General features: G+C 36.9%; 1 protein-coding gene across 2 annotated transcripts in view; it reads right to left on the bottom strand.

Moving 5' to 3' along the window:
* Positions 1-3,493: 3,493 nt before the first annotated feature.
* The window catches only part of stag2b (STAG2 cohesin complex component b), a 38,163-nt gene continuing 20,636 nt past the window's right edge, over positions 3,494-21,020 (bottom strand). The window contains exons 19-34 of one of the 2 annotated variants that reach the window (XM_021472791.3): positions 20,794-20,997; positions 19,271-19,341; positions 18,624-18,711; positions 18,058-18,138; positions 17,876-17,968; positions 15,927-16,101; positions 15,442-15,581; positions 14,524-14,625; positions 14,286-14,434; positions 12,916-13,044; positions 12,599-12,804; positions 10,742-10,970; positions 9,127-9,240; positions 8,912-9,038; positions 3,933-4,010; positions 3,494-3,645 (exon numbers count right to left, since the gene is read on the bottom strand). In XM_021472791.3, coding sequence (XP_021328466.1) covers positions 3,622-3,645; positions 3,933-4,010; positions 8,912-9,038; positions 9,127-9,240; positions 10,742-10,970; positions 12,599-12,804; positions 12,916-13,044; positions 14,286-14,434; positions 14,524-14,625; positions 15,442-15,581; positions 15,927-16,101; positions 17,876-17,968; positions 18,058-18,138; positions 18,624-18,711; positions 19,271-19,341; positions 20,794-20,997 — 2,010 coding nt within the window. In that variant the 3' untranslated portion in view covers positions 3,494-3,621. Of the gene's footprint in view, positions 4,011-8,911; positions 9,039-9,126; positions 9,241-10,741; positions 10,971-12,598; positions 12,805-12,915; positions 13,045-14,285; positions 14,435-14,523; positions 14,626-15,441; positions 15,582-15,926; positions 16,102-17,875; positions 17,969-18,057; positions 18,139-18,623; positions 18,712-19,270; positions 19,342-20,793; positions 20,998-21,020 lie in introns of both variants that reach the window. The other variant, XM_021472790.3, reaches the window with a different exon arrangement.

Below are 21,020 nucleotides of genomic sequence, written 5' to 3'. Positions count from 1 at the left end.
GTTGTGCGTGAAAATCCCAGTAGATCAGCAGTTTCTGAAATACTCAGACCAGCCCGTCTGACACCAACAACCATGCCACATTCAAAGTCACTTAAGTCACTTTTCTTCTCCATTCTGATGCTCGGTTTGAACTGCACCAGATCGTCTTGACTATGTCTACATGCCTAAATGCATTTGGTTGCTGCCATGTGATTGGCAGATTAGAAATTTGCACCAGTTGGACAGGTGTACCTAATAAAGTGGCCTGCGAGTGTATAGTCTCAATAATCCTATTATCAGTGTGAATTTCATGAATAAAAGTAGCTTGATAGTTCATGTGTGAATGAGTGTATGGATATTTCCCAGTGATGGGTTGCTGCTGGGAAGGCATCCATTGCAAAAAAAAACATATCCTGGATAAGTTGGTGGTTCATTCTGCTGTGGCAACCCCTGATTAATAAAGGGACTAAACCAAAAAGAAATGAATGAATGAAAAATAGCTTGACAAATCTAAATCGGCAGGTCTGCCACAACTTGCTAATGCGTGCAGTCAAATCTGCATAGTTAAAAAAATAATATAATAAAATACAATAAAAAAAAAATGTTTCCGTTGTTTCATAATTTTAAATGATTTAACCATAAACTTTATATTAATTGGACTTGCAGTGTTAATAAAAGCAGAAAAAAGAATCATCTAAAGGCTCAACTTTGGGGAAAAAGTGGCAAAATAAAAATAGAAAGTGGCATTTGAAATGAAGTGGCATTTGAAATGAAGTGGCATATGTTTGTCCTCATGGCCGCAATTGTGTTTAAATCTATAAAAAAATTTAATTTAAGCCAAAAAAAATCTTAAATGAACAAAACACACAAATAAAAAATGTACAACGATGTCCCAATGAATGCACAAGGTTTTGACTTAATTATAGTAAATAAATACAACGATCAACGTTTCAAAACTGTTTTTTTTTCCTTTAAAATGCTAAATATGTCCAAGTATTTTATGTACATCACTTAATGATAGGGCTGCGCAATATTAATGTAACATTGCAATATTTTTATTCTGTGATATGAATCTAATTTAACTAGATGTGTTGAAGACTTTATTATTTTATATTGACTGGGATGATTCTGTAGGATTGTGCATATGCTAGGCTATTGCAGATGATAAGATTGCGATATCGATGCTGAAACGATATGTTGACCAACACTTCTGTATGATACTCTACAAGAGTTTCAAAGCTGAGCTTTTCGACGTTCCTCGTTAGTAAGTGACCCGAGGAATCACTTAAAATCCACACAAACACAAGAGAATGATTTGTTTACTTTTATTTAAAAACTTACTGTCTCCAGACAGATACAAATCAGAAACATTACAGTGGATAACAGAGGACAGGGAAACGGTTATGTATGAGTTTATATCTCTGAACAGGGAAAAAGTGATAATATGTTTTAAAATGTTAACAGAAAAAAAAAAGCACTAGAAAAATTAAGCTTTACGTTTAAATGCATGTATATTTACACAATCTATTCAGCAGTTTAATTCATGTAGTGGTGAGGAACAGAAGACAGTTCAAGCCGAAGGGCATTTACTTTCAGAAGCTCAAAATCTGCCTGCACACCGTCTTTTTAAATAATTACACTCATGCCGTTCCAGAAATGCACCGTTCCTTTTCTGATGCGAAAGGAATCCAATGTACCTCACATAAAAGTTTCAACATGGAAGATTTATGTTCTTCTTTTCCTTTTTAAAACAAGGATGTTTTAAGGCCAAGGCATGGAATGGTTAAAAAGTATACCCCAGACAAAATAAAAATGCACGTCTGCAATATAAGTTAATGTATTAGTTAAGCTTCGGAGAGCTGCCCAATGCGATGCTGTAACATTTAGGATCTCACAGGATGTTACTATGTTACAATTCAAATATCTCATATTGGGAAAAAATAAACAAACTTAGAGCTGAATAAAATAGTTCTGTCCGTGAATTGCAACCAAACTAAATTTACAATCAGGAAAATAAAAATAAAAGGTGAAAACCTACAAACCTCTTATGACTGACAAAAAAAAAAAAAATAATCCAAAACAACACACACACACACACACACACACACACACACACACACACACACACACACACACACACACACACACACACACACACACACACACACACACAAAAAGAAGAAAAATATATAAAACATCTCAAAACTTGCTGCATGGCTACACACTTTCATGTTTAGACATGTTCTTATACATCTCAAAACCTTGAACTCTAAGTTGGAGTTTTTAAAAACAAGGAGAACAAAAAAAAAAAAGACCCTAAAAGCACAATTATAAAATCAGCACCAATTTATATATTTATATATAACTTTATTTAAATGTAGATGTCTACATAGCTCTAATCAGGGAGACGAAAATCTCCACCAGACATACTACATACACTAAGTTCTGTTTTATTAGAGACAACACAATGGCACTACTGGAGAGATTTCCTCTTTTTTGCTTGATCTTACGTTTTAGAGGGACGCGTGAGCAGATCTGATCTTTGGATAGCAATAATAGTCTCCGCAGACTGGCTGGGACACAGATTTAGAGCAGTTGGCACATAAAAACAGCCCAGCAAGCATTCGTTTGACTGAAATAAGGCTAAATATGGGCTGTCAGTGAACATCTAATAGACCTATAAAGAACATCCCCAAAATAGACTCATCGTCTGAAGCCTGTTTAATCTGCATATTTGATGATTAATCTAATTTTGGGCTATTTTTAGACATTTATTATATTTTCACTGATCATTAGCCTCGTTTCAGTAAAGACATCCATTCTAGACGTCTAATAGATGTCTATTAAACATAAAATTGCTTGCTGACTGTTTTTAGTGAATGAATATATTCAGCGATCACTGAAATGGCCTCAAACTGCACACACATGCACCAAAGGCAGAAAAACAAAATCATCTAAGAGTTTTTTGATTTAGGTTTCGTGTCGTATGTCATGATTTATTTTTAAGAGTGGAAGAAAAGGAAACTAAACACTAGATATAAAGACCTGGAGTTTTTTTTTTTTTTTTTTTTTTTTAAGTTTTTCTCTCTTTCTCCTCCGTTTCACATATTAGATAAGAAGAATAAAATATATCAATACTCACTATGATGAGCAAAAACCTGCTTATAAATTACTACTTTACACCGGATTACTCACTATTACAAAAGGGCTATACATAACAAAGTTGTCTTTAAGTTAAAAAAAGATGCATTCACCCCCGGTTTCAAGAAATACCACAACTTTTAGAGATCTCACACGTGTTCCTTCAGACATGTTGACGTCCAACTGTGAAATATATATACTTTAATATATATATTTATATATTTGATATCATATACTCATATATTTATATATATGGCTAAGGACAGTCCGAGATTCCAAGGCGCTCAGTATCTACTGCCGCTGTTTTGCACAATCAGGGAAAGCCCACACAATGATTGCAAAGACTTTGAATTGCTCCTTTATCCTTTCTGTGTTTTAGTAAGTGTCAATGGTACGAGCTGATTTGGATGCCAATCACTCCATTGAATTTAATTCTCTTTAGAGAATCAATGTGAATTCACACAAAATGTCTCTTCTCTTCACACTCCTCCAATTCTAACCTTAAAACATGGGCACTCCCAGGACCTACAAGAGAAAATGTTCAAATTCAGTTCAGCGTTTAGAGTTACCAAAACATTCAATCATCAGTCCAGATGGGTCTGATTAGTATTTAGAATAGTGAGATGCTCTTCCCCCTCTCTGTACGTTTGTTTTTCTTTCTCTTTTTGCACAAGGGCAATTCAAACTATCTGAAATCACTCCTGCTAGTGCCATCTAGTGGTGATCTCTCTTTCACGTCCTTAGTGTGGGAATGAACCAGTCCCCCATTACCGCTGAAAAGCATCATAACCCAGGAAGTGAGTGCTTCTTACAGACTCGTCCATGATGGAGGCGGGGTCGAAAAAGTCTGGCTTCAGTTCTGATCGCTCTCGTCGATTCTTCGATGGAGGCTGCGATACACAAAAACAGCACAATATACATGAGAGGTGAATGCATAAGTGTCAGCAACTCAATTTCAGCAAGCATGTTTCGTGCGTCTAAAAGATGACTAATAGATGTTTAAACATAGATGGATACATTTGGGCTGTGTCTAGTATTCTAATAGAAGTACAATAGTCTGGTTTTATCAAATAGACAGATTAGACATGTAGACATTCATATCAGTCTATTTGATGACTATTTTATGAATAATGGCTTGGTGGGATACTATTACAGTTCAATTAGTCTAATAAGCTTTATTCAGTAAACAGATCACACGTGGTAACAAAAATGAACTAAATAAAAGTTTCTTTTTTATAAAAGACAACAACTTTTTTTTTCTTTCTGTCGATTATATTAAAGAGTTCTGGAAAAATAAGCCAGAGCTCAAAATTAACCTTTTTGCTCAAGCACTGGTGCTTATAACTTTCTAAATTTAGGAGCACAAGCCAAAATGTAGCCGCACACACCAAAATTAAGAGCACCGCTTTTTTTTTTTTCAAGTTTTATATTAACAGATTTATTGCATTTGAAATCAACACTAATCAAAACCAGGGTTCTTACACCTTTTCCAACTTCAAATTCCAGCACTTTTCAAGCACTTTCAAGGTGCAATTTAGGCTTTTCCAGCACCTAACAACCATGGTGAATTACATTTATATATGCTGTATGTACTTTTTCACATTTAAACTGACTGTGCTATTTTAAATTAAAAAAACAAAAACAATAATAAGACATTTCAATTAAAATTATTGAATATTTTGGAGCACAGAAAAAAAAAAAAAGTTCTTGGATGAAATATCTTTTTTAGGTTTGGTCTCTTCCTACCTAAAGTTGACATCTCAAAAAATTAGCTTACAGTCAGACTTTGTTTGGGTGTAGTAGCAAGTTGACATGTCTGTTTTTACATTACTCCTGAGCACTTCGTTTGGCAATTTTAGGTGCAAATATGCATTCTGTGTGAATATCTGCTACATATGCACATGCTGTGAACATTTTGCAGTGAAAACTGGTAAAACAACTATTTTATGCACTTGCACAAATGCTCCCAAATATATATTTTAGCTCGCATAGATAAAATTTTGGGTACATATGCAACCAAAACAGTTGCAAGTTTGAGTCCTACAATTTCAAATTCAAGCAGGTTCAAAATCCAAAAACTTTCCTAACCTTGAAAACACTTTCCAGCACTCATACATGCGCTCACCGGCGCTGCACTCTCTGCTTGACATGAATAGGATCAAGGGAGTTAACAATAACAACTGTGCTGTTCTGATATTGCACAAATTATATTAAATTATAACTTATTATTTGCATACGTCATCTTTATAGTAATAACGGTCTTTTCATTAGCTGCAATATTAGTGAATGCATGCTCTTTTGCGATGGTGTATGAGCTGCCAGTTAAACGACTGACAGCCTCGTGATGATTAAATGAAAGATTAAACAACGTTTGGACACCTGGGGCCTCATGTATCAACGCTGCGTATGCACAAAAACTTTGCGTACGCCAGGTTTCACGCTCAGAATCGCTCATGTTTGGATTTACTAACAATGAACTGAACGTGGGAATGTGCGCAGCTTCACGGAAGCTTTCTGGCAGGCGTACGCACATTTTTTGTGCGTGTCTGTTTTATTTCCATTGGCGACTCCTAGAGGCAGTTGTGTTAAATTCCTCTCTACAAAGTGTCTTTGAGCCTTGCAATGGCAGCTGTATGAGACTGGTTCATCTAGCAGGTATATAAGGTTTCCATACCATACAGTTGACCAGCTAAACATTAAAGCACAATTTGCAGCAGTCGCCTGTTTTCCCAATGTAATCTGAGCGATCTACCGCACGCACATTGCTATAAAGACACTATCTGAAGATGAATTTGCATACGTGAATCAGAAACATTTCCATTCAATAGATGTGCAAATAAAATATGATGCACAAACTTATTAATGATTCCTACTTGTCTTTCTCGTGATAAATAGTTGGCAAAATCTGATATGTAGCGGGGGAAAAAAGAAGAAAGAGTTCATCAGACGCTGGATTCGAACCGAGTTCATGCTCGAACGTGTCAAAATATGTTGGCATGTGTCTTACAAGCTGCGCCACTGAGACTGTTACGGGTGCCGCAACATTTTACATTTATAAACCACACTATTTCTTCTTTAATTCACTCAGTGCGATGTTCAGACCCCACTGTGTTAACCGCATCAGCTAAACTCTCCCACTCTATTTTTTTCTTTTGTTGTTAATTCCGGAGAACAAACTTGCAAATAACACCGCTTTTCTCCGGTCTATCTCCGAAAGCAGCACCTCCAATTCACACTCTGTTCAAAGTTTATCTTTTTGCTTGCTTTTGCCATTGCTTTTTCGTTGGGTTTTACCATTACATAGTCATTAGCATATTCATACGGGGGAGGAGGCAGGGAGGGGTTTTGCGCTTGTGCATGTTGCGCTCAGTTTCACGTTCATTCATTCGGATGTACAAAAGAATATGCGTGAGATTCGGCGTACGCAGTGTTTCATACATCTGAATTTTTTTCTGCGTACGCACATTTACAGCTTTGTGCGTATGCAATGTTTTAGTATGATTTCCACGCAAGTCTTCGTAACATGAGGCCCCTGGTGCTTAAAATGTGTAGATGTGGAAAATACCGTTACCTGAAAACTCTGTGCTACAGACTTTACAGTGAATGGCTTTAGTCATTTTCATAGCAGACTTAAACCCACTGGAAGTCTATCTCTTGCAAAAGTGTAAATGGTAGATTGACATTCACATAATCACTGATAGGATGTGCTATTATTTGTAACCTTAGGTGGTTTCTAAAACAAAATATGTCATTTTTGTTTGCATTCTTTCGTATAAAGACCTTTACAATTTTGTGGCTGTAGCTCTCTGTCATCTAAACTGAGTGATTGACAGCTGATAACCAATCCATCGCATTCAGTTTAAGAGCAATGGGCCAATAAGAAGACCTTGAAGGCAGCAAAATCGTTGTGGAATTCAAGGGCGTAGAATTAGCATAAACGGAGGGGACGTATCCCAACCAATATCTACCAATTAATGGAATATCACCACCAATAATTTAATTGATTTCAAAATAAAATTAAAGCTGCAAGCAGCGATGATAGGGACCTTGCACCCAGGCTCACCGCCACCCGGTGGCCTCAGGATGACGGAGAACAGCGAACAATATTATTTAAGCCGATATATATATAAAGAACTTGAGAAAAATCACAAAATTATGCCAAACTTCCTCCTTTCAGCAGGTGGCGCTATAACTGTGGCTCAAGATTGGCATGTAGATGCCTTCAGTAGCGGAATCTTATCAACCATGTAAATTTTCAGGCAGATCGGACATTGTTTAGCTGAATAATAAGTAATTCCTGTTGCCAGCAGGTGGCGCCATGACTGACTCAATATTGTTATGTGGATGTGTTCAGGGGAGGACTTTTATCCACCATGTGAAGTTTCAGGCAGATCGGACATTGTGTGGTTGAGTTATAACTAAGCACTTCCTGTTCAACGGCAAATCGGTGAGGTTTGTCATGCCGCCACAGACACGCCCCTCTGCAAAAACTCTAGATCCTTACAATATATCATCACTAGAGCTTTCAAATAACACCACCCAAATTTGGTGCTAATACGATAAAATTTGTGGGAGGAGTTTTTTACAGTGTAAAACATGTCATTTCCTGTGGCTAGCAGGTGGCGCTATAACTGCATCAAGAACATGCACAAAGACAAGTTTGCTACGAGTTCACCATTAACCAAGGCTGTGCAATTAATCAAAATTCAGTTTGGATTTTAGCCTCAATCTTCTTCTTTTGCCTTAGTCCCGTATGGTTGCGGGGTCGGCTCTTTAGAACAAGTCCTCCATTTAGACTTGTCCATAGGATAAAGACTTTTTCACACATTCCGGCAGGCCTGTCCTCTGGGCCTGTCACCCTCATACACTACGGACAATTTAGCCGACACAATTCACCTCCAGCATGTCTTTGGACTGTGGGGGAAACTGGAGCACCCAAGCGAACGCAGGGAGAACATGCTAACTCCTCAACTGAGCAGAGGTTCGAACCAGCGACCCAGCGACCCTCTTGCTGTGAGGCGACAGCACTACCTACTGCACCGCTGCTTCGCCCTTGGATTTTAGCCTCAATCATTATGAAAAACAATAATCGGGATTAAACAGTTAAATTGCGTCACAAGCCTCACTAAATTTCTCTACGTTCATACCTCCTCAAAGCCTGACTGCAATAAATTATGTAAATTGACCTTTGTAGGATGAGGCGTGATTGTTATTTGTATTATTAAGTGTTTATCTAATATTATTAAGTACTTTATTCATGTTTTTAAAAGTGCGAAACAAAATTTTTGATGTTCAATGCATGCGCTCTGGGGATGTATGTCCCCACCAATGTCAAGAGCAGATCTACGCCCTTGGTGGCATTTGTTTACTGCAGCAAGTTGACATGACAACAGTTTTAAACCATTCCTGAGTGCTGCGTTTCAGGTGCAAAAATACATTCTGCCTGATGTCTCCTAAATCTGTGCATGCAGTGAACATTTTACAGTGAAAACTAGTGGCACGGCAACAATTTTATACACTCACACAAATGCTCTAAAATACATTTTGAGGTAACATGGCTAAAATTGAGGGCATATGCAACCTAAATGGTCACAATTTCAAGCCATGTTAGTATAGTTTACAGAAAAAAATATTAAACAGATAATAAAAATAATAAGCACCAAATCAGCACAGAATCAAAATGATGACTTATAACTGCTGACAATGAGTTTTCCATGATGGGAAAACCTTTTCAAATACTGCAAATATGAGAATAATACACAAACAGCTCATATTAGTGTAAGCTTATTACCAGATCAATATCCATGGTGTCAAAGTCCATGCCTTCATTGAGATCCTCAATTCGGCCTTCCGATGACATCATTACATCTTCCACAATGGGCTCCTCGTCATCCTCCATTAGGCCTGTTCCCCGACGACTGCAAATGTTGACAAACCAATGACATCATTCGTCTCAGCATTTTCTGTCATTCTAAAAATGCGATGTTTGATGGGGATTTTCCTTACATGGCATGCTGAAGGTTGCTCCTTAATTTGGCGTAATTCATCGCTCTCTCCTGCTGCTGTCTAGCCACCTCTTCTTGCTGCTGTCTCTGTGCGAGCATCCAGGTGACTTGTGTGCTGGAAAACAGTACACATCAAACCCTCACTAAACCCAATAACACACTAATGGGCAAACATGAATGAATTTGTTTTATCTGAAACAGATGACATGGTGCATTCTAAGCAATATCTTCTCATTTCATACTTATTTATAGTATTGAACACACTGATAAATGCTATCAATTAGCATTGCATCGTAAATATACAATATTCTTATGAAAAATAGATAGTTTGAAGAACAAAAATTAACTTTTTACTGCCACAATGGGTTTATGAATGCTATAACACATCCAGCTTTTTTTAGCCAAGTAAATAGATGGAAATGCTAAAACTAGCGCTGTCAAACAATTAATTGTGATCAAACTGCATTCATAATAAAAGGGTGGATTTACAGGGTATATACAGGAATCAGATAGTGAAACCGAATACCTTTTAAGGACTTTAAAATGTACTTTCCATGCATTAAGACCTCACAGACATTTTATCTTACAAGAGACAGTGGAAAAATAAATAAATAAAAAAAACAGTTGCAGCCTTTGATTCATGTGGACTTTACATTTCTCCAAATTGATTAATCAACTTTACTATTTGTTAAGACCCTGCTTAATAGTGTCCTATATGCAGAGTTTACACTCCTAAGCCAAATGCTAAATTCCCTGACTTTCAATGACTATAAAGCTGATTTTCCATAACCTATAATGGAAAACTGGCAGATATTGTGTTGAGAAGTCTCTCCAGAATATGTTTGATTCCGCAATTGCTGAATTTAATGCAAAAATCAAGCAAAAGGAGCTTGCCTTTTTAAAAAACAAATTGCGGCAGATTTTGGAAAACCAGGACGGTTAAAAATTCCTTCTATGACATCTGCATTGTTTTATATCAAATAACATTATATTTGCATATAGAAAGTGCTCATTTGATGAGTTGTTAAACAGACATGGCACATTGTTGTGCGTCTTCTTAGGTGTGTGTGACCCATTATTGCATTGTGACACTATTGCAATGCCCATTTAGCCAAAGACTAACTGAATATTCTTCATATTGATTGCTAAAAAAAATTAACATGATTTTTCTAATGTTATTGACCAAGAGATCCTAAAAGTTGTGTTTATTTTGATTATTTAGAGCAGAGATCACCAAACCAGTTCCTGGAGGTCCGGTGTCCTGCAGATTTTAGCTCCAACCCTAATCAAACACACCTGAACAAGCTAATCAAGGTCTTACTAGGTATACTCGAAACATGCAGGCAGGTGTGAAGAGCCAAGGACCTGCAGGGCACAGGACCTCCAGAAACAAGATTGGTGCCCCCTGATTTAGTGTCATTAAGTAGGCTTTATGTTTAAGAGGTAAACACTTTGTTTATGATTAACCATTTGTCAGCACTAGTCACTTTAATAGTTAATTCTAAGAGCTTTTTACCTCTCCATGAATGCATACCCTCATTGATTGCTATCATTTTCGCAATAAATATTAGAAAATTTCATGATGTATTTTTATATGGCTCATCCCTAATTCTTACTTGTAGTCCATGGGTGTTTGGTGGTGTTGTGGCTGAGGGGTGTGAGGGTGTGTGTGCTGCTGTTGCTGATCGGGGGTCATTGTGTACACCCCCATGTAGCTCTCCTCAGGACGCAAGCGTTTGGGTTCTCTCATGATGGTGGAGGTGAGATGGGGCGATGGCATCATGACGGGTGTCTGCATGCTCTGCTCACGGCTCATCCATACCTCACTGCTGCTGCTGCTCTCCTCTGCACACACACACAAACAAACAAACAAACAAACAAGGTTTAAAAAAGGGACACGGGCTGCATTTAGAGCAGTGGTTCTCAAACTGTGGTACATGTACCACCAGTGGTACGCAGGCTTCCTTCTAGTGGTACGTGGAGGAATGAAATATGTCATGTACATGCTGGGCCTACTACGCTACTGTATTTCAATACTGCTCATTTTTGGTGGTACTTGGAGAGACAATTTTTTTCTGAGGAGGTACTTGATGAAAAAAGTTTGAGAACCACTGATTTAGAGAACTGGTTGGTAAACTTAAAAATGGGGAAAGACTCAAGAATCTCCACATTATTTTCTCATTCTTGTTAGTACTGTAAACTTGGACACATCATATGCAAGTGCTTTCATACTTGATGAAGTTGCATATATTATTAATGCATATTTGGATGCAAAGTGCTTGTGTCTGATGTGCCAGTTTCAACAAAAAAAAAACATAAATGATGCACTGCAGAGGTGTCTGATTGCACACCAAGCTGAACATTCAACAAAAGACCTTAATGCATTAGTTTCACTGACTGACACCCAGCCAAACTGTTTGCAGAGTAGACATGGGTTGATAACCGGTTTCAAGGTTTACCACGGTTTGGAAAAGTCAAGGTTTTTCTGTTATACCGTGCATAAGGTATATGTAAGGGGGGTTTATTATATGGTTTTTTAATGTGTTGTAAAGATGTCTGTGTTTTTTTTTTTAAACTAATATAGCAGAAGTCAATGATTTACTTTAATTATTTAGCCTGACATGTTTACTGTTCCAAAATATTTACAATATTTCCTAAAATAAAATATATTGAGTTCAATGAGGGAAAAAGTAGCTTTTTTTAACCCAGCAATTAAAAAGAATATATTTTAGACACTTCGATATTATAATGCAAGATTATCTTACTGTCAGAAACTTAAACCTGATTTATAGTTCTGTGTCAAGTGATCGGCTCAACCCATGGCACAAGCCTTTCGCGTAGCCGTGCATTTATACTTCTTTCTGTTGCTCTGCAATACACTTCCGAAATGCTAGCTGGCAGTAGGTGTTTATGTTTCTCTGTGTTGCTGGTGTTTTGTTTTTTCTAAATGCTTCCTTAATGTACAAGTGGCTCAAATTTGCTCATTTTGAAACAGGAACCGGTGGACGTGCAACAACTTTAATCATAAGGTAAACACAAAACGGCAGTCTCCATCCGGAGCTCCTTCACAGGACTCCACACTTGTAAGCACTCGCTGCTTCACGCTCGCACGGCTCTCACCTCCGCCCACACTTGTCAGCACTACAAAGCTGACCAATCACAGAGCTTGAGCGACGCGTACGCGTTACATTTTTTGAGAGGTGTGCATCAGCGACGCCGACGGCCACGGGCTATGCGTCAACTCGTAGGCTGCGCCGTAGCATACCCGTGTACTAGGCGCAGAAGTATAAATCAGCCTTTATACAGGGCCTGGAAAAAAAAAATTATTCATTCTCTCTTCGCTTTTTGTGATCTGTTTAACCACCACCACCACCACTATTCCCCTGCATCCTTCTCTCACATCCTAAACACGGAAACAGATGTACAGACATCAATAAAAATCACCAGAGTTGCATTCGGACATATTTTTATACCTTCCGGTAATTTCCTCTTGGCAGTGGCAGGCTTCGCTTTTTTACTTCTGACAGAAGAGCCTCGGCTGCTGATGCCACTGACTACAGACATGGTGTCATCATCACCGCCAGCCTGCAGTGAGTTCCTGTAGGAGATGAGTGGCAGCCAGCAATCCTCTCTCTGCAGAGCCATCTGAAATGTCATAAAGCGCTCCAAATACATGTGCCTAAGAGGAAACAGAAAGAAAAAGAAAAAAAAAACTTAACATCTGACAGCCAATGAACGATCCACAAATGTAATATGAACACAAATCTAAGATAAACAAATGTTCGCTTACACAGTCCTCTTGTCCTGACGCATGAGTTTGGATGAGAACTCGCTGAGAATGTCCAGAAAAGCCAGGTTGAGGGGAGGATGTCCATCCCCTTGAGGATTGGCTTCTTTGAAGGCAAACTCAATACCATCCCTTTAAACAGAGCAAAATGGAGTGTAAATGAAATGCATAACGGTTTTATCCCATCAAATATATATATTTATATATGGACTAATGTACTTGTGGAAAATAAAATTTAAAAATGCAAAAAGGTAGTCGACACAATACAAGATCCTCAACCACAGATACACACACACAAACACACACACACTACTTATTTTAGTTATAGATTAAAACTGTTCAAATATCATTTGTGTTGAAAATGCAAGCCAGAAATATGCATCTCTACATTATAATTAACTTCTGTTAAATGGTTTTGGACAGATGTTTTATGATGTTGGTGCCTTTCAAAAATAAACCAAAGGTTTCACACTGCTGGTCTGTGGGCCATTTGCGGCCCACCTCCTCCTCCCTCTGGCCCGCAACTGACGTCAAAAATATATGTTCAGGTTACTTTCGGTTTCTTTCAGTGTGCGGTCAAGAGGAACGCACATGCAGTTTATTTCTAGGGCCGATTTAAACGCTGAAATATGTCCTTAAGTGCTATTTTTACTAAAGCTTTTTTTTTTTAAATATTCAAGGGTCATTTGATTATAATTAGTTTTATACTACCTGTATAGTGTTGTACAAACACATCTCCATGGCTTACAAGTAATGCTGGTGGTTTTAATATGATCATTTTGCTTTTAATATTTGATTTAAATGGTCTCATTTAAAAGACTTTCCTTTGCATATTAAGATTTGTAAAAAAAAAAAATGCATCTAACTAAAATCTAACTCTAACCCTCTTATGAACTGTAAGTCACTGATATGGCCATCTGACAATTTGAGTTTAGGACCCCTGGCATAAACTAACACACAAATACCGGATGCATCAAAACATGTATTTTCTGTTATTGAGGTTGGGAGGGACTACAATATCTTGCACCATTATTTAAGACAAAGAAAAACACTGGAAGCAAAAATGAATGGGGTGAAAATTGCATCAAATGAATCCATGTCAGTAGAGTAAACATGAACAGACATTATGTTGGGATGAGTTCTTGAAGCATATAATGTTTGTTTTATTTTCCCTTTCATGAATTTTTGTACTTCTCTTTCTCTAAGAATTTTTTTAACACTTTAGATTTACCCCATTCCATAAAGTTATGCAAGTTGTACTCAAAAAGCTGATTGTATAGTTTATAATCATATCTGCATATGTTACCAACATTTCAAAAATTTAAAAAGTAATTCAGTTAAAAAATAAAATAAAGAACCATGAGGTAGCTTACTTGTGTAACATGGCGATGGCCTCTCTGGTCTTGAGCTGATCCAGACCAAAAGTCAGAGAGAAGCGCCGAGCGAGCTCTTTAATGCCGCAGAAAGCTGAAGATGAGCGGTCAAAGCTAGGGCCGAGCTCTGACAGCATCTCATTGAACAGCTGCACACATCAGAGTCAGAAAAAAAGATGTCAAAACCAGCAAGCAAAACTCACTTTGACAGAGGACACAAAACCTTATAACCACTGACCTGCTGTAAGCTCAGAATGAGTGTCTTTGCGCACTGGATTTTGTCGATCTGTCTTGTCTTGCTCATAGTTTCCTTGATGATGTCGCCATAATCGTTGTAATACTGCAGGGAAGACAAAACGAGAGTAATAATGAGCGATCAAGTAAACCACCATTTTTAAGGGGATTAGATGTAGAATGTTCTGACTCTTGTTTTGCAGAGTGAATAACATATAACATAGAAAAACCTGCACACATTTGGATTAATGAGAAGTAAGGGAGAGAGAGGCATGGGAGTAATTATACAGTTAATATCCCACATGTTAATAAGTTTGTGCTTACATTCAAATACATGTTAAAATATACAATACATATTTTGATATGTATTATATTACGATATGATTCAAATAATTTAGTTTGTTTTATACTTTTTAATAGTACTACATTTTTTGTTTTATTTTCCTGTTATGAATTCTGCAAAATTTAGTAAAAAATGAATAATAATCAAAATAAAAGATTGTAATGTGTATAAAAATTAGTTGGTATAACTTGAGAATAATGGTCAATCAGTAAACTTTATTATTAATCATAGCATTTATTAATCATAGTTCAATATTAACTGATGCCAAAAGGTGTGCTTGTTAACATTGGTTAATGCACAGAGAGTTAACCTGAACTAACATTATTAAACCTAAATAACATTAACTAACGTGAATAAATACCATAATAAATGCAATACTAACATTTAATGTTAATAAATCCATTAACTAACACTAACAAATGGACCATTATTTTTAAGTGTTACCCATTCATTTTATTAATATTATTTCTATATGAAATTAAATGTATGTGTTTGTTTTCTTATCTTAATACATTTCATCATTATCTTATTTTGCAAAAAACACTGTAAAACACAGATTTGAAAAAGAAGAGGACTCACCCTCATGTATTGCTTGAAAATATCTGCACCAGTGCTCATCTCAACTACATTGTAAATAATCAGTTTGCAGTATGCGGCCAGCAGATTTCGCCTCTTGTGCAAAGCTTCGATTTTTCCAGCTTCATCATCCTGCTGTCCATCTGTTCCAAAGATAAAGCGAAACGCGTTCAAATGCTGCACCTGACTTCAACAAGCCCAAACTGGAAAACAGCTGCCCTCTAGTGGTCACCCTTCAAACACATCTACCTGAAACTCAAGTTGATGTTTTAAACTAGTCAGTTTACTTGACCTCAAGCTCAGTGCACAACAGGATTAAGTGTTGCTAGCAGCTCTAATCTCTTAATCAATTAAACGCTTCTAAAGCCAATTTTCTTTGTGTTGTCTTAGTGTTAGCATTCAACATTAAACAGCCAGGGGTGCCAAATCCATTGCAAAAAGCCTGTTAGCTTTAACTGAAAGTAATTATGCCATTAGCAGTGATAGACCTGTGCTGTTGCTGTCTTCATCCTGGTCAATGAAGACGTGGTCCAGGATGAAATTTAGAAGCTCGGACTGCAGGGATGCTTCAGGTGTGTATACTAAAGGTTCGAGAGCTTCTCTTCCTCCTGAGATGATCTGATGACTGAAGATCAGCAGCAGGTCACAGAGGATGGTGAAGGCCTGAGGGAGAACATACGGTAAGTTTATGGCATGAAGCAGGAATTTTGGGAACAATTTCCTTGTTCTTGCAGCCTAAAGGTTATTGCACACTGAATCAGAAATTTTCGCACATTAAGAAAATGAATTCAACCTCATGTTGTGTCAATCGTATTAAAACACTGCCTATGAAACATTCATCCGTCATAAAAAATGACATTTTTTCTACTTTTCGCATCCGAAAAAGCACTTTGAGAGGTGTTTTGACAGTTCAGAGCCACCGTATAAAATAACTTTATAACAAATACAGTGCATAAAATAAAGATAAAATGTGGCAGACAACTGAGAACCCTTATATGCTGGATTCAGTGACTGGCGCACCTCTGCTGCTGTTTGGTGTGTGTGTGTGTGTGTGTGTGGCTGTGTGTGTGTTCATTGGACGTGCTGCCCATAGACATTATAATAGCAAAAACTAACAGAGATATTTTTGAGTATTTTAAAGCACTGTAAAATACTTGCTTACACAAAAAACACAGAAAATATTTCAATATTTTGGCGAAAACTTAATTTCGTTTATGGCAAGGTTGACATTTGAATGGAATTGCTCTAGTCTAAATGATCACAATAAGCAAAACTCTGTTGAATAATCTCTTCTGCTTTGGTAAAATCAGACTAAGATTGTGCTAAAATATATTTATTAGGTGTATGGTTGCATTCATTGCATTGTGTTTTGCTTATCACAGTTAATATTACGTCTTATGCAAGTAGTCTGCCTGGTTACTACATCAGTGAAAATGATAACATTTTGTAGTCATAAATAGCAAGGGCAGAAAACTTTTTTTGCTCAGTTTGAGTAGCTGAGTAAAACTCAACTTTTCATGTATGATATCATAAGCCTGGTCATTTCTTACGGCTTGATATATCAGGCTTTCGTGTATGACAGATCAACAGCTATTTGAACACTGCTAGAAACTGAGAAGTGCTGTCAGAAACAAAGAAAGTAAAGTTTCCCACTGTCAGAGATGGTGTGTGTGTGTGCTGAGTTTGGGATTAACAGGGAGTGACATAAATATTTGAAGCAAGCAGAAGTTAAGCAATCGATTAAATGGACATAGCCTACTTCAAGTGGGCTTTGGCTTAATGCAAGTTACTATAACATTAGATGGCAAGTCTAAGGGCCAATTTATACTTCTGCACCAAGTACACATGTTGAATCTGGCGTAGCCTTCACAAAGTTGTATACCCGGACACTCACCTTTTAAAAAGTGTAACAACACATTGCAACAACACAGAGTGCAAGATCTGTGATTGTTCGGCTTACAGTCTAGTGATTATTAGTGGGTTAGGCTGAAGTTGTTTAACAAGGAGGAGCTCCGGATGCATGTTTACACTTTTTTTTGTTTATTTCAATAAAGTTGTTGAACATTTGTCAGTTTCCGGCTCTATCTAGATTTAATGAGTGCAAGTTTGAGCTACTTCTACAGTAGCACTACACACATTTCCAAAGAAATTCAACACAGTGGAATATAGAACCTTCACTGCCATCTAAAATTTTTGTAAGTGTTATTGCCAGAGCAGCACAGACAAAGTAGAGGTTTAAATGTTCACAATGGTATCGGCTATTTGCAAGGTATCCACTAGAGTAGAGCAATCACTCTATACAAAAGTAAATCAGGTTTAAGATCGCCCCAAATTCTCATTATTAAATACATTTAAGTGTGCCTCTGAATTTTGCCACATTTGTTCGATTCATCAGACTGATGTGGGATAATCAGCTGTTGTGACCTTTGCTACGAACCTGCTCTTTGACGGCTGTGTTGACGCTGGTTAGGTAACGCTGGCACATTAGACAAAACGCCCTCATCTGCTTCCTCAGTGTCAACATGTCCTCCTACAGAGACAGAACGCATTGTTGACATCCAACAAACAGTAAATAAGTGGGAAGAAAGAACGAATACAAATCCTATGAATGGGAGCTACCTTTTTATAGCAGCCCTCGGAGACCTTTGCTAAGCTCCACAGGATGACGTAATGTGTACACTGCAGCGCGTGAACAACAATCTGAAAAGTCCAGAGAGAAAGTACTGTTAACCAACAATCATGAGGCAGAAGTGAAAATTTTGTTCAATTTAACATGTTGCTTCTACTCAAAGTTGTTAACACCTCTAAAATGTCACCCGAGTAAAATGAATTAATTTAAATCCAAAACATTAAATCACACTGTTCTTACTGCAATCAAGTTCTCATTGCGAAATATATTGCACATTAATAACTCTCTTAAAATTATGTGAAAACGGTTTAAGCCACAAAACACAAAAGTTTATTTTTCATATTCATAGCTTTTTATCTACAAATTTTGACAATATTATTTAAACAAGTGAAAAAAAATTAAACAATAACTTTGCTTTATATTTATTACTTAAAACACTCAGAGCAAAAACTAAAACAGCAAAACCTTCTGGTAAAACTAAAACACATTTCAAACACTATTAAAGACCAGTCAGTATTGACAAGACATACACTAAAATCTGTAGTAAAATGAATACCTGCTCGGGCATGTCTCCATTTTCAATACCAGTGTTCAGTAACTTGTAGTTGCTGGTGAAGAGGTCCCATTTGGATAAGTCATGGGCGCTATAACATAGTGTGGAACCAATGTTAGAAAAGTAAGGCATTCTTTGCTTATAAAGACAGTTTGTTAAAAATAACTAGGGATGCCCTGACCATGATTTTTACTGGCCGATATGGAGTACCGACTCCTTGTCATTGTGATCAGCCAATATCAAGTCCTGATTCTGATGCTTCAAGCCTTATATAACTTTTCTATTACACAAGAACATTTTCTCTCTATGTATGAGATCTCGCCTTAAGAGAATAAATTAATGATGTTTCATACATGAAATGGTCAGAAACAGCTTTACAAAAAAATAATAGATAAAACAGAAAAATTACTATTGACTATTAATATTGAAAAAACATTGCTCATGTGCTGTAGCACTGTGGCTGTATAACCGAAGTTGTAAGCTCATAAACAAACACTTGCAATGGGTTCATGACATCGACCAGATCAGAGAGTACCGATCGAATCGTGAAATGTGATTATCGCACGATATCGATCTCCGGCTGATCGATCGGAGCATCCCTAGATAAAACATTATAGAATGCTCAAGAAGGTGAAACAGGTAAGTCTTACTTATAAAAAGCTGAGATCCTCTTCAGTGTGGACAGAACTTGATAAGCATCATCTTCATCTGGATCTTCACCCTTTGAAGAAAAGAAACTCCTTTCTGAGAAACACTGACAGCATTCACAGGAGAATAGTTTGGACTGATATTAACTATACTGATCATTGAAACTATATTAAAGAGAAAGTCCTGAACATTTAAAAGCATTAGGGTCATCACGTGCATCTGATTAGGTTAATTTCTTAGAGGTGTTCACTACTAGTAGTCTTGAAATCAACTTTTGTTTCATGTCTCCATTTTAAAGAGGTTTTTGCTCAGTGTATTGCACGTGTTTTGCTTGAAAAAATACACAAGCAAACTGAAAGTCTACACCAAAATGGGATTAATTATTTATAACACAAAAAAACACTGGTCTAAATGACCTAATTTGAATGCAGACATTAATTATCTAACCAAATGTCAAATGTCCACACCACATTTTAAAAATACCAGCAATTGTGGAGACACTAAACATTTTGCGTTACCAAAAGTTTGAGTGTACAAGTTTTAGATGCCTTGGAATTTGAAACTTGGGGCATTGCATTTTGACACGTGGTTGAGGTGTTTGCCCAATCACAACACACTGGGATAGTGGTTCAATCAGAACACAAGAAAAGCGCTTCATTTCTTCTAGTAGCCTGCTAAAATCTAGAACTTCTAAAATACCACCTTGTGGCCTATAATACACCTATAATACAGTTGTGCTCAAAAGTTTACCTACCCCTTGAAGTTGTGGATAATTGAGAGACACAAAATGCACTATATTTTTTTATTTAGTACAGTAGGCAAGTATTCTATTTGCAAGCACTGTATTTTGTACAGTAGACAAAAATCTAGCAGTAATTATTAAATAACCTCCTGCTAAAGTTGATATATTCTTGGTTTTCAAAATTGTGTGTGGGTTCCTGATGATCTACGAGTGCTTAATCTGCTCTGTGATGGAAGTCACTTGATTGTTCTGAACAATTAAACTGACTGGCGTTCTTTAGAAAAATCCTCCATGAAACCAAACAAAGTATTGAAAGGAGTGTGTAAACTTTTGCTGGGGGTTCTTTTAATAAAAACAGCTAGTTTTGTGTCTAATGAACTATATAAAAACATCTTTTATGTAAAATATCTTACTCAGAACTGTACTAAATAAAAAATAATGTGCATTTTGTTTGATCTCTCTGATTCTGTTAAAATCCTTTCCATTAACAAATTCTTCAAGGGGTATGTAAACTTGAGCATAACTGTTTATGAAATCTACCGTCATTTTGTAGTTTTCTACAGCAGAATTTTACCACAAACAAATATTCAGCAAAAATATTATTTAGAGCTTTAGAGAATGACTGCTAACAAACATTCATTTAAAATGTAGACCAAATAAACTTCAATCAGTTGAAGATGGAAACCTCAAAATTAAAAAAGACATTCCCTTTTGTAATAGAAAAACTTAAATATTCTCTCAAATTTTGCTCTGGTATAATAATAGAACAAACGCTGTCCTGACCTCCTGCAGAAAGTCCTCCAAAAGTTTGTTGAACTTGTCCACTTGCTCATCCAAGAGCTGGCTGCGAGCGATATCCACCCGGTTAAAGATGGTGAACTCCTCGTTGCACAAGGAGTGGTAGGTTTTGGAGCAAGCTTCAAGTACGTCTGTGTCCGTGTGCTTCTCCACAATCTCTCTGATTTGTCTTAACAATGAATCTAGATGCTGCAAGTCAACAGAGAAGAAGG

The sequence above is a fragment of the Danio rerio genome, chromosome 14, assembly GCF_049306965.1.
Source record: "Danio rerio strain Tuebingen ecotype United States chromosome 14, GRCz12tu, whole genome shotgun sequence".
NCBI classification, from domain to species: Eukaryota; Metazoa; Chordata; class Actinopteri; order Cypriniformes; family Danionidae; genus Danio; species Danio rerio.
This window is presented reverse-complemented; position numbering and strand designations above follow the sequence as displayed.